We start from the raw sequence: 12,731 nt of genomic DNA, 5'->3' as shown, positions 1-12,731 counted from the left end.
TTCATACACCTGAAAATCAGAAAGAAAGAAGAAGAGAATCAGTAACTTGCAAAAATAAAAATGACTTAGTCTCAAGCAAATGACTAAATCTCAATGTTCAAATCAAACTCAGAATTTGGCAACGGCGCCAATTTGGTGTTAGGAGTTTGAGGCTCCTAAGTCAAATGATAGTATAGTGGAAATAAGTTGTCGAACCAGTTCTGAGGGACTCAAAGCAGTGAGAATGCAAGTATTTGCCTAATCTAAGTGCAGCCAGTGATTTGATGATTTCTAAACTAATGATTAAAGCTAAAGCAAAGCAATAAAAATGATACTTTTAAGCTATTGGAAAGGAGAACTCATGGGTATAGGGATTTAGACCTTGGGTGATCAGGTTTCGAACTAAGGAATGTAAATGATAAATCAAACTATCAACCTTAAGCCTAGACACAATTCTAAGCAAGCTCTATGTCTAGATGAATGCTCATTTGCTAACATGTCTCAAACATCAAATGTCTTTGGTTGAATAACATGCAAGCAATCATTACTAACAAGTCTATTAGCTATCTTAGCATCTTTAACAACAAATATCTTTGGCAAAGTACACTAAAAGCCTAGGAGAGTTGACTCAGGCATTTCATCAAACACCTGTCGAGTGAGAAATGCCTAGAGATCACCCTTTGAGTGGCCTACTCAAATGATGCATTAAGATCACTCTACTATGCAAGGAACAAGTATGATCTATACCTAAAACATCCTAGAACTAGCCTAATCACCCTTAATCACCCTAACCCATGAATCCAAAAGGTGATTACTCACTAATCTCCATGATTCCTCTTAAATCCATGGTGGATTTCAGATGAATCATATAGAGAAATAGAAGAGAAACTCACAAGAACACAAGAACAATCAAAGCCAAAAGAGAAATTTTCTTGAGAGAGTTTTGTGTATTCAATCGATAAAAGATAAAAATGCCAAATGGTGGCTACATAGTACTTAAACATTAGGTTTTCCAAGTGCAAAAACGTGCACAACAATTGCAAAAAGGTCCTTGAAAAATAATAAAATCGTGCAGCAGATAACGCGGAGGGTCACTCCAGGAGGTCGCTCTGGGGTTGGGAGCGACCTTGGGGGGTCGCTCTGAGAGGTCGCTCCAGCCTCCATTTTTGTGTCTCCGGGCGATGAAAACGCGAGCAACTTAGGTGGGTCGCTCTGGTTGGTCGCTCTGGTTGGGAGCTACCTTAGGGGGTCGCTCCGGAAGGTCACTCTGCGGTTCTCGACCAGGATGGATATGCTTCTAGTAAATTGATCGTAACGTCTCCATTACATCTACAAATGACTTGAAACCACTTCCATTAGAAAGCTAACTCAATTTCCCGTGTCTCCACAAAATCTTAGCAACAGAAGATTTCTCTAAGGCCTCCATCCATGCTCATCTTTCACCCCCTTTTTGATCACATTGCTTCCAAATGTCTCCAAGAACTCCATGTGGTGTTCCAATACCTGATAGAGACATATGTATGCCAAATGCAACCTAAACATGTCTAAATCCTAATCTATATGATGCAAATGCTTATGAATGAATAGCTAAAACAATGCAAATATGCAAGATATCAATTTTTTATAGGAAAATAAAAATGAAATTGTAAGGTGGAGATCCTTGCTGTTATTCAATCTAATTGATGAAATTTAACTTTCATCTAGACATCTGACGTCATCAATACTAGTGCAAACGGCATCTCTTACGTTTCTTTTTTCTGAATCGTCACTTCTCAAAAGACACAACTTTTCAGAATAAAAACCTTCGACAAATTTATATATTGTTTCTTTATCCATCACATAATCATTGTACTCATTTTCTTCCTTTTATCGGCAGCTTAGGCCGCCGGATTTCCCCTGTTTTTTTGTCAACATTTCTCTGTTTTATTTGTTCTCTGTTTGTTACAAATTTATAGTCTTGAAGGCTTAGATTCATCGATGTTAGCGATGAAAGATATCTCCAATCGTCGTCGAGTTCTCTTTTACTATTTCCGATTCATAGCGAGTTCAGTCAGTTTTCATTGTCCCCGGCGATGAAAGTAGCACTGCTACGTCTCCTATGGTCATCGGCTTTGTATTTGTTACGCTCCATCTATGGCGTGGTCTTTCTCTCCTTTCGGGAGTGTTCCTTTCCGGCACTAAATTGAAGGATCAGATTTCAATGTGTTTTGGTGTTGGCGTCTTTTCGTCGCTCTTGGAATTGGGTTTCATATTCTTCTGGAATTTTCCAGCAAGTTTTATGGTTTTGGATTGTCAAAATGGTATCTCAAATCACCATAGCCGGGTGGTTTTAATTTTTAAGTTTGCGCTATCCAGATTAATAGATTGGTTATTGTTTTGAATCAAGTGCAACAGAGAGATGTTTTAGTCATTAATCATTTGGTACCGACGGTTTATCCCGGCACAGTTCCAAGTCTTCCGACTAGGTTTCTGCCATACAACAGTAGTTTTGATGGGTGGGGTAATGCATGAATTTTCTTCAACGCGGAAAACGCAGTTTTCAACTAGGCATGTGGTGTAATTTTCGTCGCCTACAACAGTGACTCACGATTCTCACGTTTAATAGTGGTGATGTGTTTCATGAACATTCTCTTTCATTCTATTGACATATGGATTTACCGTATCACTTTGCACATATGCCGTTGATCTGCATGTGAACCTTCCAATACTCTCAATTTTCTCTTTTTTTTTCTTATGATAACTTCTACTCTTTTCCTGTCTAACCAATCCACTGATTACTTAATTTATTGTTTGTGCAGAGTTACTTAATCTCAGAGGACATATCTTCTTTTCTCAAAAAAATCATTTATCTGAAAGGTAAATTTTACTAAAATTTGTTGATAGGCCATGTGAGAAGACATGCCGTTTAACTTATTGAATAGATTGTATACGCTTTTGTCGTACGAGAGTAAATAGATTGTAGATTTTAGGTCTGTTTCTTTAGTACTCTAATAGCAAGACACCATGGTTGTATTTAGTCAAAGAAAAAACACAGTGGTTCAAAGGTTCATTTCGTTTCCTGTTTGCAGTCTTTTGTGTTATCTGTTATGAACTTTTGAAGTTGAATGAACATGAATATTTGCCTGGCTGTTTAAAATCTCATTGATGAATATAGAATTTGCAAGAAGATTACCAAAAAAAAAATCTCATCCAGAATATATGAATATGCAAGGAGGCTTCTTTTGACTAGAAACTGATAATATGCAATCACAAGTAGAAAGTCCAATCTGCGACCTTTCTTTTAAATATGTTGATGTAGTCTGATGACAAATTAACTCAACGATGATTATACCAAGCTTAAATAAATTATATAAACGATCTTGAACTGGCCATATCAGAGAAATTATATAAATTTTGTCTATATAACAAGTAGATGGTGAAATTAACATTTTGATATGATGAAGTTTTGATTAATAATTTAATACCCATCAAAAATATACGTAACAATAATAAGCAAGAAAACTGCTTCTGTTAAATCTTGTGATATTATTAATTATAGGAGAGAATTATAGCGATTATATATATACAGATTTATGTTGAAAACTAAAATATTATATTTTTTTTTTGCTAATCTAGAGTTAATACTAACCAATGGGAATAGATAGACAAATACAGATTTTAGAAGATAACATAGAAAATCTAACAATGTAGATTGTCGTCCCACTAATTTTGTCTTAAGTTTAGCAGATAGTATACAGTATATAATATAATATAACTGTATAACTAATTTTGAGTCATGAATAAAGTTAAAAGTTATTTATGTTACTTGAGTATGCATATTAAGGTTTCTCAAGTATCTTAAAGAACAACATACACTCAAAACCTATGAGGTTTTGTTACATACATCAAGACCAGTTCATGACCAAGGCTTTGACAGCATTATACTACACCAACCGCAAGAAAAAGTAGTGCAGTTCACCACCACAGCTTAACCCTATTATAATTCAGTTCTTGGAAAATCAATGACCACAGGAAACACACAAACTTCTTAAACACGGCAACACATGTACACAATCAGATAGAGTAACAAACTATGTCTACAACCCCCCGCTTGCGCGGAGACTTCGCTCCTAGAATTACATAAACATAATTTTAAAAATGCATCTTTTTGTGAAATTTAAAATAATTTATAGTTTTACTTTTTTATTTTTCGAAATATCAAATATGTAGTCAACTCTGGATGATAAAATTATAGTATTTTATGTTTTTTAGAGTTTAGAAAAAAAAACTGAGCAAGATCTATAGCTTCAATACTTGAGAAGAGAAAGCACACACCACCTAACTCAACCGACACTCGAGGTATAACTCCACTAAAATATTATCTTAACCATAACACTTAACCATTATATTAAACTCTAATCATGTAGCACAAACTTCTAGAGAAGCCACAAACACTAAAAAAACAAAGACTAAGAGATTGAGAGACGACAATGGGAATGAGAGTAGAAATTAGCGATAAAATGATAATCAAATATTCTCTGTCCCAAATATAATCTTGATCTAAGTTTAATTTTTAATCTGTAACCTCGCCTAGATCTGTGTTCTTCATAAAAGTGTTCATAAGACAAAGGAAAATAATTAACATGATAGTAAAGGCAATAGAAAGATTTGCACATAACAATTAGAATACAGTAGCTTACATGTTTTTGAATTCAATGGCTTCTTGAACATCAAGGTTAAACACAAAAGCAGACGCATCTATACTACAGAGACACATTTCGTAATTTTTTTTCCTCTATGATAGAAACAACAGAATTAGATAAATAACTTTCAATTGAACAAAAACTAAGATATGAAAACTTAATTACAATAAAAATATGTACCTTCCCTTTTGTGAATACCCCAAAACCTTAAAAGAACTATCCTACCATATTGTTTCTGTAAACCCCATTGATCATAAAAGCAATAGGTCCAGTTGTACTGCAGTAGAGAATGTTAACGCTAAACTAATAAAATAGTACACAAATTAGGAATCACAATGATTTTAAATAAACATTAGCATTAACATTCAAAATTTATTAATGGATTGATCTTACTCCTCATCCGTATGAATAAACAGTAGTATGTAATCCCCATTTTTCTATTTTCAAACAGTAGAAGGAAACAAATGAGAAGAGGAGGATTACAAACTACCGTTTATTCTTACCGATGAGGAGTAAGATTAATTTCAATCCATTAATAAATTTTGGATGTTAATGCTAATGTTTATTTAAAACCATTGTGGTTCCTAATTTGTGTACTATTTTATTACTTTAGAGATAACAAGCTCCAATGCACTGCAACTGGACCTATTGCTAAATAATTTTATGATTAATGGGGTTTACATAAACAATATGGTAGGATAGTTATTTTAAGGTTTTGGCGTATTCACGAAGGGGAAGGTACAAATTTTTGTTGTAAACATCATTATCATAAAATTCTTTAGTGATAGGTCCACTTGCAGTGCAGCGGAGCATGTTATCGCTAAAGTAATAAAATAGTACACAAATTAGGAATCACAATGGTTTTAAATAAGCATTAGCACTAACATCCAAAATTTATTAATGGATTGGAATTAATCTTACCGTTTATTTTTACCGATAAGGAGTAAGATTAATTCCAATCCATTAATAAATTTTGGATGTTAATGCTAATGTTTATTTAAAACCATTGTGATTCCTAATTTGTGTACTATTTTATTACTTTAGCGATAAGATGCTCCACTACACTGCAAATGGACCTATTGCTAAATAATTTGATGATAAATGGGGTTTACAAAAAAAATTATGTACTTTCCCCTTCGTGAATACGCCAAAACCTTGAAAGAACTATCCTACCATGTTGTTTATGTAAACCCCATTGATCATAAAATTCTTTAGCAATAGGTCCAGTTGCAGTGCAGTGGAGCATGTTATCGCTAAAGTAATAAAATAGTACACAAATTAGGAACCACAATGGTTTTAGTTAAACATTAGCATTAACATCCAAAATTTATTAATGGATTGAAATTAATCTTACTCCTCATCGGTAAGAATAAACGGTAGTTTTAATCCTCCTCTTCCCCTTTTTTCCTTTTATTGTTTGGAGATTGGCAACAGAATACACATAGACAATTACATCTAAAAAAGTAATAAAAGGATTAATCAGACTGGAATTATTTATGTGTCCTCTGTTGGTTATCTCCAAACAGTAGAAGGAAAAGAACGGGAAGAGGAGGATTACAAACTACCGTCTATTCTTACCGATGAGGAGTAAGATTGGAATTGCCTATGTGTCTTCTGTTGGCTATCTCCAAACAGTAGAAAGAAAGCATACACCAACTAACTCAAACGACATTCGAGGTACAACACCACTCCACTATTCTCCTAACCATAACACTTTACCATTATATTAAACTTTAATCATGTAGCACAAACGTCTGGAGAAGGCACAAACACTAAAGAAGCAAAGAAGATAGTGGGAGTGAGAGTATATTGGCGATAAAAGGCTAATCAAATATTCTTTGTCCCAAATATACTCTTGTTCTAAATTTAATTTTTAATATGTAACCTCGCTTTGATCTGTGTTCTTCATGAAGTTGTTCATAAGACAAAGGAAAATGATTAACATGACAGTAAAGACAATAGAAAGACTTGCACCTAACAATTAGAACACGGTAGCTTACATGTTTTTGAGGTTAAAGACAAAAGCAGATGCATCTACACTACGGAGATACATTTCGTAATTTCTTCCTCTATGATAGAAACAATAGAATTAAGTAAATAACTTTCATATGAACAAAAACTAAGATATGAAAACTTAATTACAATAAAAATATGTACCTTCTCATTCGTGGACTCGTCAAAACCTTAAAAGAACTATCCTACCATATCGTTTATGTAAACCCCATTAATCATAAAATTCTTTAGTAATAGGTCCAGTTGCACTGCAATAGAAAATGTTATCTCTAAACTAATAAAATAGTACACAAATTAAGAATCACAATGGTTTTAAAATAAACATTAGCATTAACATCCAATTTTTTTTAATGGATTGGAATTAATCTTACTCCTCATCGGTAAGAATAAACGGTAGTTTGTAAACCTCCTCTTCCCCTTCTTTTCCTTCTACTGTTTGGAGATATTATTTTTTAGATGTAATTTCAGTCTGATTAATCCTTTTATTACTTTTTAGATTACAAACTACTGTTTATTCTTCCCGATAAGGAGTAATATTAATTCCAATCCATTAATAAATTTTGGATGTTAATGCCAATGTTTATTCAAAACCATTGTGATTCCTAATTTGTGTACTATTTTAACTTTAGCGATAACATGCTCCACTGCACTGCAACTGAACTTATTGCTAAAGAATTTTATGATCAATGGAGTTTACAACAAAAATATGTACCTTCCCCTTCATGAATACGCCAAAACCTTGAAAGAACTATTCTACCATATTGTTTATGTAAACCCCATTGATCATAAAATTCTTTAGCAATAGGTCCAGTTGCAGTGCAGTGGAGCATGTTAGGAATCACAATGGTTTTAATTAAACATTAGCATTAACATCCAAAATTTATTAATGGATTGAAATTAATCTTACTCCTCATCGGTAAGAATAAACGGAAGTTTGTAATCCTGCTCTTCCCCTTCTTTTACTGTTTTACTTCTGTTTATTCTTACCGATGAGGAGTAAGATTAATTCCAATCCATTAATAAATTTTTCACCCATGAAAAAAATCATCTATTGTTTGTAGATCAAATTTTTCATCCATAAAATTACTAAAATCCAAAACATGAACTCATATGACAAATAGACCACACTTGCAATTAAAGTATAAAACATAAAAAAATATTAAGAAGAAACATAACTATATATATATATATATGTTAATTCTATTAATTTAATAAAAAAATTTCTTTTATTGTTTGAAAAGTTTGATCTCCAAACAAAATTTATTGGATGAAAAATTTTGTGGATGAAAAATTTTGTTTCTTCCATAAAGATTTTCTTTTACTGTTTGGATATCAAATTTTTCATCCATAAAATTAATGTAATAAAATTTAATAAACGGAAGTAAAACAAATTTTTCTTTTACTGTTTGGAGATCAATTTTTTTTTTACTGTTTGGAGATCTACAAACATTAGCATTAACATCCAAAATTTATTAATGGACTGGAATTAATCTTACTCTTCATCGGTAAGAATAAACGGAAGTTTGTAATCCTCCTCTTTCCTTTCTTTTTCTTTTACTGTTTACAAAATATACTTTAGTTGTTTCTTATGTTTTTTATTAATATTTTTTGTGTGTTTATACTTTAATTACAAGTGTGATCTATTTGTATGTGAGTTCATGTTTTTGGATTTTAGTAATTTTATGGATGAAAAATTGTATCTACCAACTAATTAAACTATATATATATATATATGGGTGTGTGCCTGTGTGTCTGTGTTCTACTTATAATGTTATAAAATAATTTAATGAAATACTTTTTTTGTAAAATATGTAAAAGTCTAACTAAATACTACATAAATTATATATAAGAATTTAGACAATATTAATAAATAAAATATGTTTATTAAAAGTTATCTACCAAAAATTCACATTCAATTTTAAAATATTAAAATATATTATTACATGCAAAAAATATAAAATACTATATTATATTAAAATTTAAAATTATTTATTATTTGTATCCGCAAATTTGCGAACAACCACTTAATCTGTATTATCATTGCACACACTGATTTTCAATTGGTTTTCATAAATGGCAGCAAATCTATTTTTATTCTATTTTTATATGCTTAGGTTTGGATTCCTGGTTGCAATATGAACGCATTCCATAGATATAAGAGAGTAAAATCCAACAGTTTCTACAAAACATTACCAAACAAAAAAAACAGAACAAATCTAACAAAATCAAGCAAAATGATTACAAAATAGTTTATTGCTTCTTAGCAGGTTTCCAGCAGGAAAGAGCATAGAGGACTCTTCCTTTCCATCCCTGAAACATCCAGTGGTTATCATTGTCGATCACGAAATCTTTGTGATAACGTTCTCTTACCAACTCCTTCCCTTCCTTCATGATCTGTTTGTTTAGTTTCGCTGGCCTAAACCCGGCTCTTAGGATCCTAACCTGCCATTGCTTGTAGGTCTCTGGCCTCGCGAACCGCTCAGCCCCTTCACAGGCGATCACACTCATCGCATCCTTTATTATTAGCTCCCTCTCCACCAAGGTCCTACAATCATTCTCTTCTGATATGTTGCTCTCAAACATGTCAAAGAGGGACGAGCAATGGAACATGGCTTCTCTAAACCTTGTTAGGAAGAAGGGCGAGTTGTACATCCCGTTAATCTCTGCAAACACGAAGAGGTCAGGATTGATATCTCTAAATAGTCTGAGAGCCGTGTCTCTCGGAGAGTTTAGGGACACGGTTTCATCAGGCGTGTACTGTAGCCTGAGGATGCAGTTGACAACTGTTGTCTCTCCACTATTGATCACCAGCTCATCAAGAGTTATGGTGTCCCAAGCTTTGGCTATGAAGTTGTACTCAAACGGGACACTGAACTTGTCACAGAATCGTTTCAGTCTCCGACCAGTCTCTTCTACCCGCTCTGATGGGCGGAATCCTGGCTGAGGCAGCTCGATGCCAGTCACACGGAGCTTTGGTGGTCCGCCCGGTCGGGTCGACAGGGCTTGTATCAGACAAGGCCACTGAAATCCATAGAGGATCCCAAAGTCAACGATGTGAAGTGTGGTTGCTTTGGACGCAAGCTCAAAGATAGTTCTGTTTGCAGTGTAGTAACACATTGCTAGGGTAGGGCAAGACTGAACGAACTCCTTGTACGCCTTCAAAATGTCAATCATCGGTGTTCTGCCCAAAACATCAAATCCTGGTGTCTTCGTGGTTCCAGTGATGCGTGCTTCAAGGGCCTCTGCGAAGTGGTAACCAAGCCTCTGAGTTGCGTCGCCGTGGCTAGAAGAGTGTTCCCTTATCTCCTTCAGTTTCTCAAAAGCTCTGCTCTGGTCAAAGCTAGCCACTGCTTGCGCGCACTGCATCAAGAGATTACGCATATCAACTGGCTGATCTGACTTCTGAGCCTTGGACCGGTTCAGTGATCCCTTTGCTCGTCCGGTTTTGTTCGGTGTTGCTTCCCCATGATCATTCTTTTGACACACCAATAACACTTCCTCCAACTTTTCAGCTAGCTCATCCACCGCAGAAATTGCAGGGAGCTTTGATCTCCGCTCACTCTCGAGATCATCTTCTTCATCATCATCACCTCGTAGGCGGTACCTTCTTGTTGATTCCTCAGAGATCTCAGTGAAACCTAAGGTTGGTTGCTGTAATAAGCTCGTTATCGAGCTGAAGTTTTCAATAGAACAGTTGTCTTGATCGCCGGAGATTTGTTCAGGCGGAGGAGGAGGAGGAGGAGTCTGATCTTGGTGAAGCACTTCAAAGAAAGATCTCTGTGCCGCTTGTAAAGCCAAACTGTCTTCCAACATACAAGACTGTTCTTCAATATCTTCCTCCATCAACATGTCATTGATATACTTCAAAACAGGATGGTTAGTTGAACATACCGTAGATTCTTCGGTTGAACAAGGGTTCTGGGATTCAGTAGATTCGGTCGGAGAAGAAAGGCTCTGAGATTCAGATTCTTTGAAACAGGTGAAGCGGCTGGTTCCGGAGTCAAGATTGTTTCTTGGTTTGCAGCAAGATCCAGAACCGTTGTCTAATCTGAACCCATCAACGGGTACTTGCAGAATAGCATCCATCAAGATTGAAGAAGAAAAAGAGGAGGAGGAGAGAGAGAACTCAAGTCAACGAACAGAAGAAAAGACATGTGAACACAACAAGTTGAGACACGGTTGATATTTATACAAAGGATTGTTTAATTGTTTTGTCTTGGCAAAGAAGATAAATGAAGTTTCGAGGAAACAGAGAATTGTGTGGGGTTGAGATAAGCACTGAACCGCCACAAAAGGTTAGTGATACATGTCAATAATATTTCCAAGACTTTATCTAATGTGTGGTGGGTCCTGGGTGACCAAAAGCTATATTGTTTTCTTGCTGCTGTCTTCTATTTTGGTCACTTGCCTGGTCAAAAAGGCTTGAATTTATAAATGATAAGTATTGCATAATAGCAGGACCGGTTTGGTTTATGTAGCAAATTTGGTTTCTTACCAGAGATAAAACAAAAACTAATATCACCGGCATAAATGTCAGACCATAATTTGGCATGTGGTGCGGTGTATGTGTGTTCCCTCAGTTAACTGTTGCAAGTAGGGGGTATCATATGCACATGGTTGTATTCACGAGCGTGCTTCGTACATGGACCTAGTCTTGCCTTTTCATCGGAAATAGTAAAACAAGTATTTATAGAAGAAGAAAAATATTTACATGATTGACCGACATGGAGAGTGAACGTTTTTACTACTCTAGACCAACTGCAGTGTGAATACAAAGATTTATTTTATTTTATGATGATTCTGATTTTATTTTATAGTAGAATGCCGAAAGATAGATAAGATAAAATCTTCGGATCAAGGATTGGACAGAGATAGATTTCACGTAAACGTGGATGCCAAACCTAACCTACCATTTTTTTTTCTTTTGGTTCAACAAACTTACTTTTCTCTTCATTTAGTATTAAAAATAAAAAATTGAATCCTTGAACAGTCAAAGGTCAAAAGAAGAAGATTTTAATTTAATAAAATACAAAATTATTATGTTCTGAAGGTGGAGACTTTTTGTCTACATTCATCCCTTTTCGAAATACTTCTATCTTTTGTATGTCATGTACTCATGTGCGGTTATGATTTAAAAGTGCTTTTATTGTAGCTTTCGCTCTAAAATAATGTTCTTCTAAAATAGAATAGAATTTTCTTCCAATGGTCTACTCTATATTTGACACTAAAAATGAATATTCTTATATATTCTTCTATAATTTTATGACTAATAGCTTTTACTTATAAAACTTATAGATTGATCCTTTACATTTTATTTTACAAAGAGTTTTTATAAATTATATATCTATATAAAACCTTTATTATATTAATAATTGCATTACATTTTACTAATAGCATAATATTATTTTAATTTAAATATCCCAATTAGTATATCTTTCTTACAAATAATCATTAACGAATTTCAAATTGTGAAATGAGTTTTTTTTAATCTTACAAAATTATTTTTAATTTTAGTGCTTGTTTTCTTTGGCAAATTGTTATATATATATATATATATATATATATATATATACTGTTTTAGACATAATTATGTGTGTTAGCATAATTAAATTAAATAAATAGTTAGAAAATAAAAAATGAAAAATAAAAGAACTAAAGTATAAAATAGAAATGTTTCACTCTATAATAGAGTAAAAAATAGAGTTAGTCCAAATATAGAGTAAGAAATAGAGTTACACTATTTTAGAATAGAAAATAGAATAGGATTGGAAAAGATTTTACTCTACAAAATTTAGTGTAGAAAATAGAGTGGGGTTAGAGATGTCTTTAAAGATAATATTTATTTCCTTTCGTTGGTCACAAAAATCGGTGCAAACCCAACTTTTTTTTAAAAAACAATGAATCCTACGCACGACTAATGTAAAAGAAACAATGAATCCTACGCACGACTAATGTAAATAGGGATATTGTATAGTATGCGCTAGGCAATAAACACAAAGCCAGCACCTGTAATTTTTTATTTTTTTTTTGTAACAGAACCAGCACCTGTAATTACCA

The 12,731-nt window shown here is 33.7% G+C and overlaps 1 protein-coding gene across 3 annotated transcripts; it reads right to left on the bottom strand.

The window, feature by feature from the left end:
* Positions 1–8,802: 8,802 nt before the first annotated feature.
* On the bottom strand, positions 8,803–10,933 carry LOC108843115 (scarecrow-like protein 30). Of its 3 annotated transcripts, none has more exons than XM_018616217.2 (2): positions 10,566–10,803; positions 8,803–10,473 (listed from the first exon to the last, which is right to left on the bottom strand). In XM_018616217.2, exon 2 carries the CDS (start codon positions 10,053–10,055, stop codon positions 8,925–8,927), a length of 1,131 nt encoding a protein of 376 aa, XP_018471719.2. In that variant the 5' UTR covers positions 10,056–10,473; positions 10,566–10,803; the 3' UTR covers positions 8,803–8,924. The 3 variants fall into 3 exon arrangements, with proteins under 3 accessions (XP_018471719.2, XP_018471718.2, XP_018471716.2); XM_018616216.2 differs by having other exon boundaries at positions 8,803–10,477; positions 10,566–10,765; XM_018616214.2 differs by having other exon boundaries at positions 8,803–10,933.
* Positions 10,934–12,731: the final 1,798 nt, after the last annotated feature.

The sequence above is a fragment of the Raphanus sativus genome, chromosome 2 (genome assembly GCF_000801105.2).
Source record: "Raphanus sativus cultivar WK10039 chromosome 2, ASM80110v3, whole genome shotgun sequence".
Lineage (NCBI taxonomy): Eukaryota > Viridiplantae > Streptophyta > Magnoliopsida > Brassicales > Brassicaceae > Raphanus > Raphanus sativus.
The sequence above is the reverse complement of the archived record's forward strand: the minus strand, read 5'-3'. Positions and strand labels throughout refer to the sequence as shown.

Bases quoted from the DNA above. Each gene is read 5' to 3' on its own strand.
- LOC108843115 (XM_018616214.2), bottom strand. From the start codon at position 10,760: ATGGATGCTATTCTGCAAGTACCCGTTGATGGGTTCAGATTAGACAAC.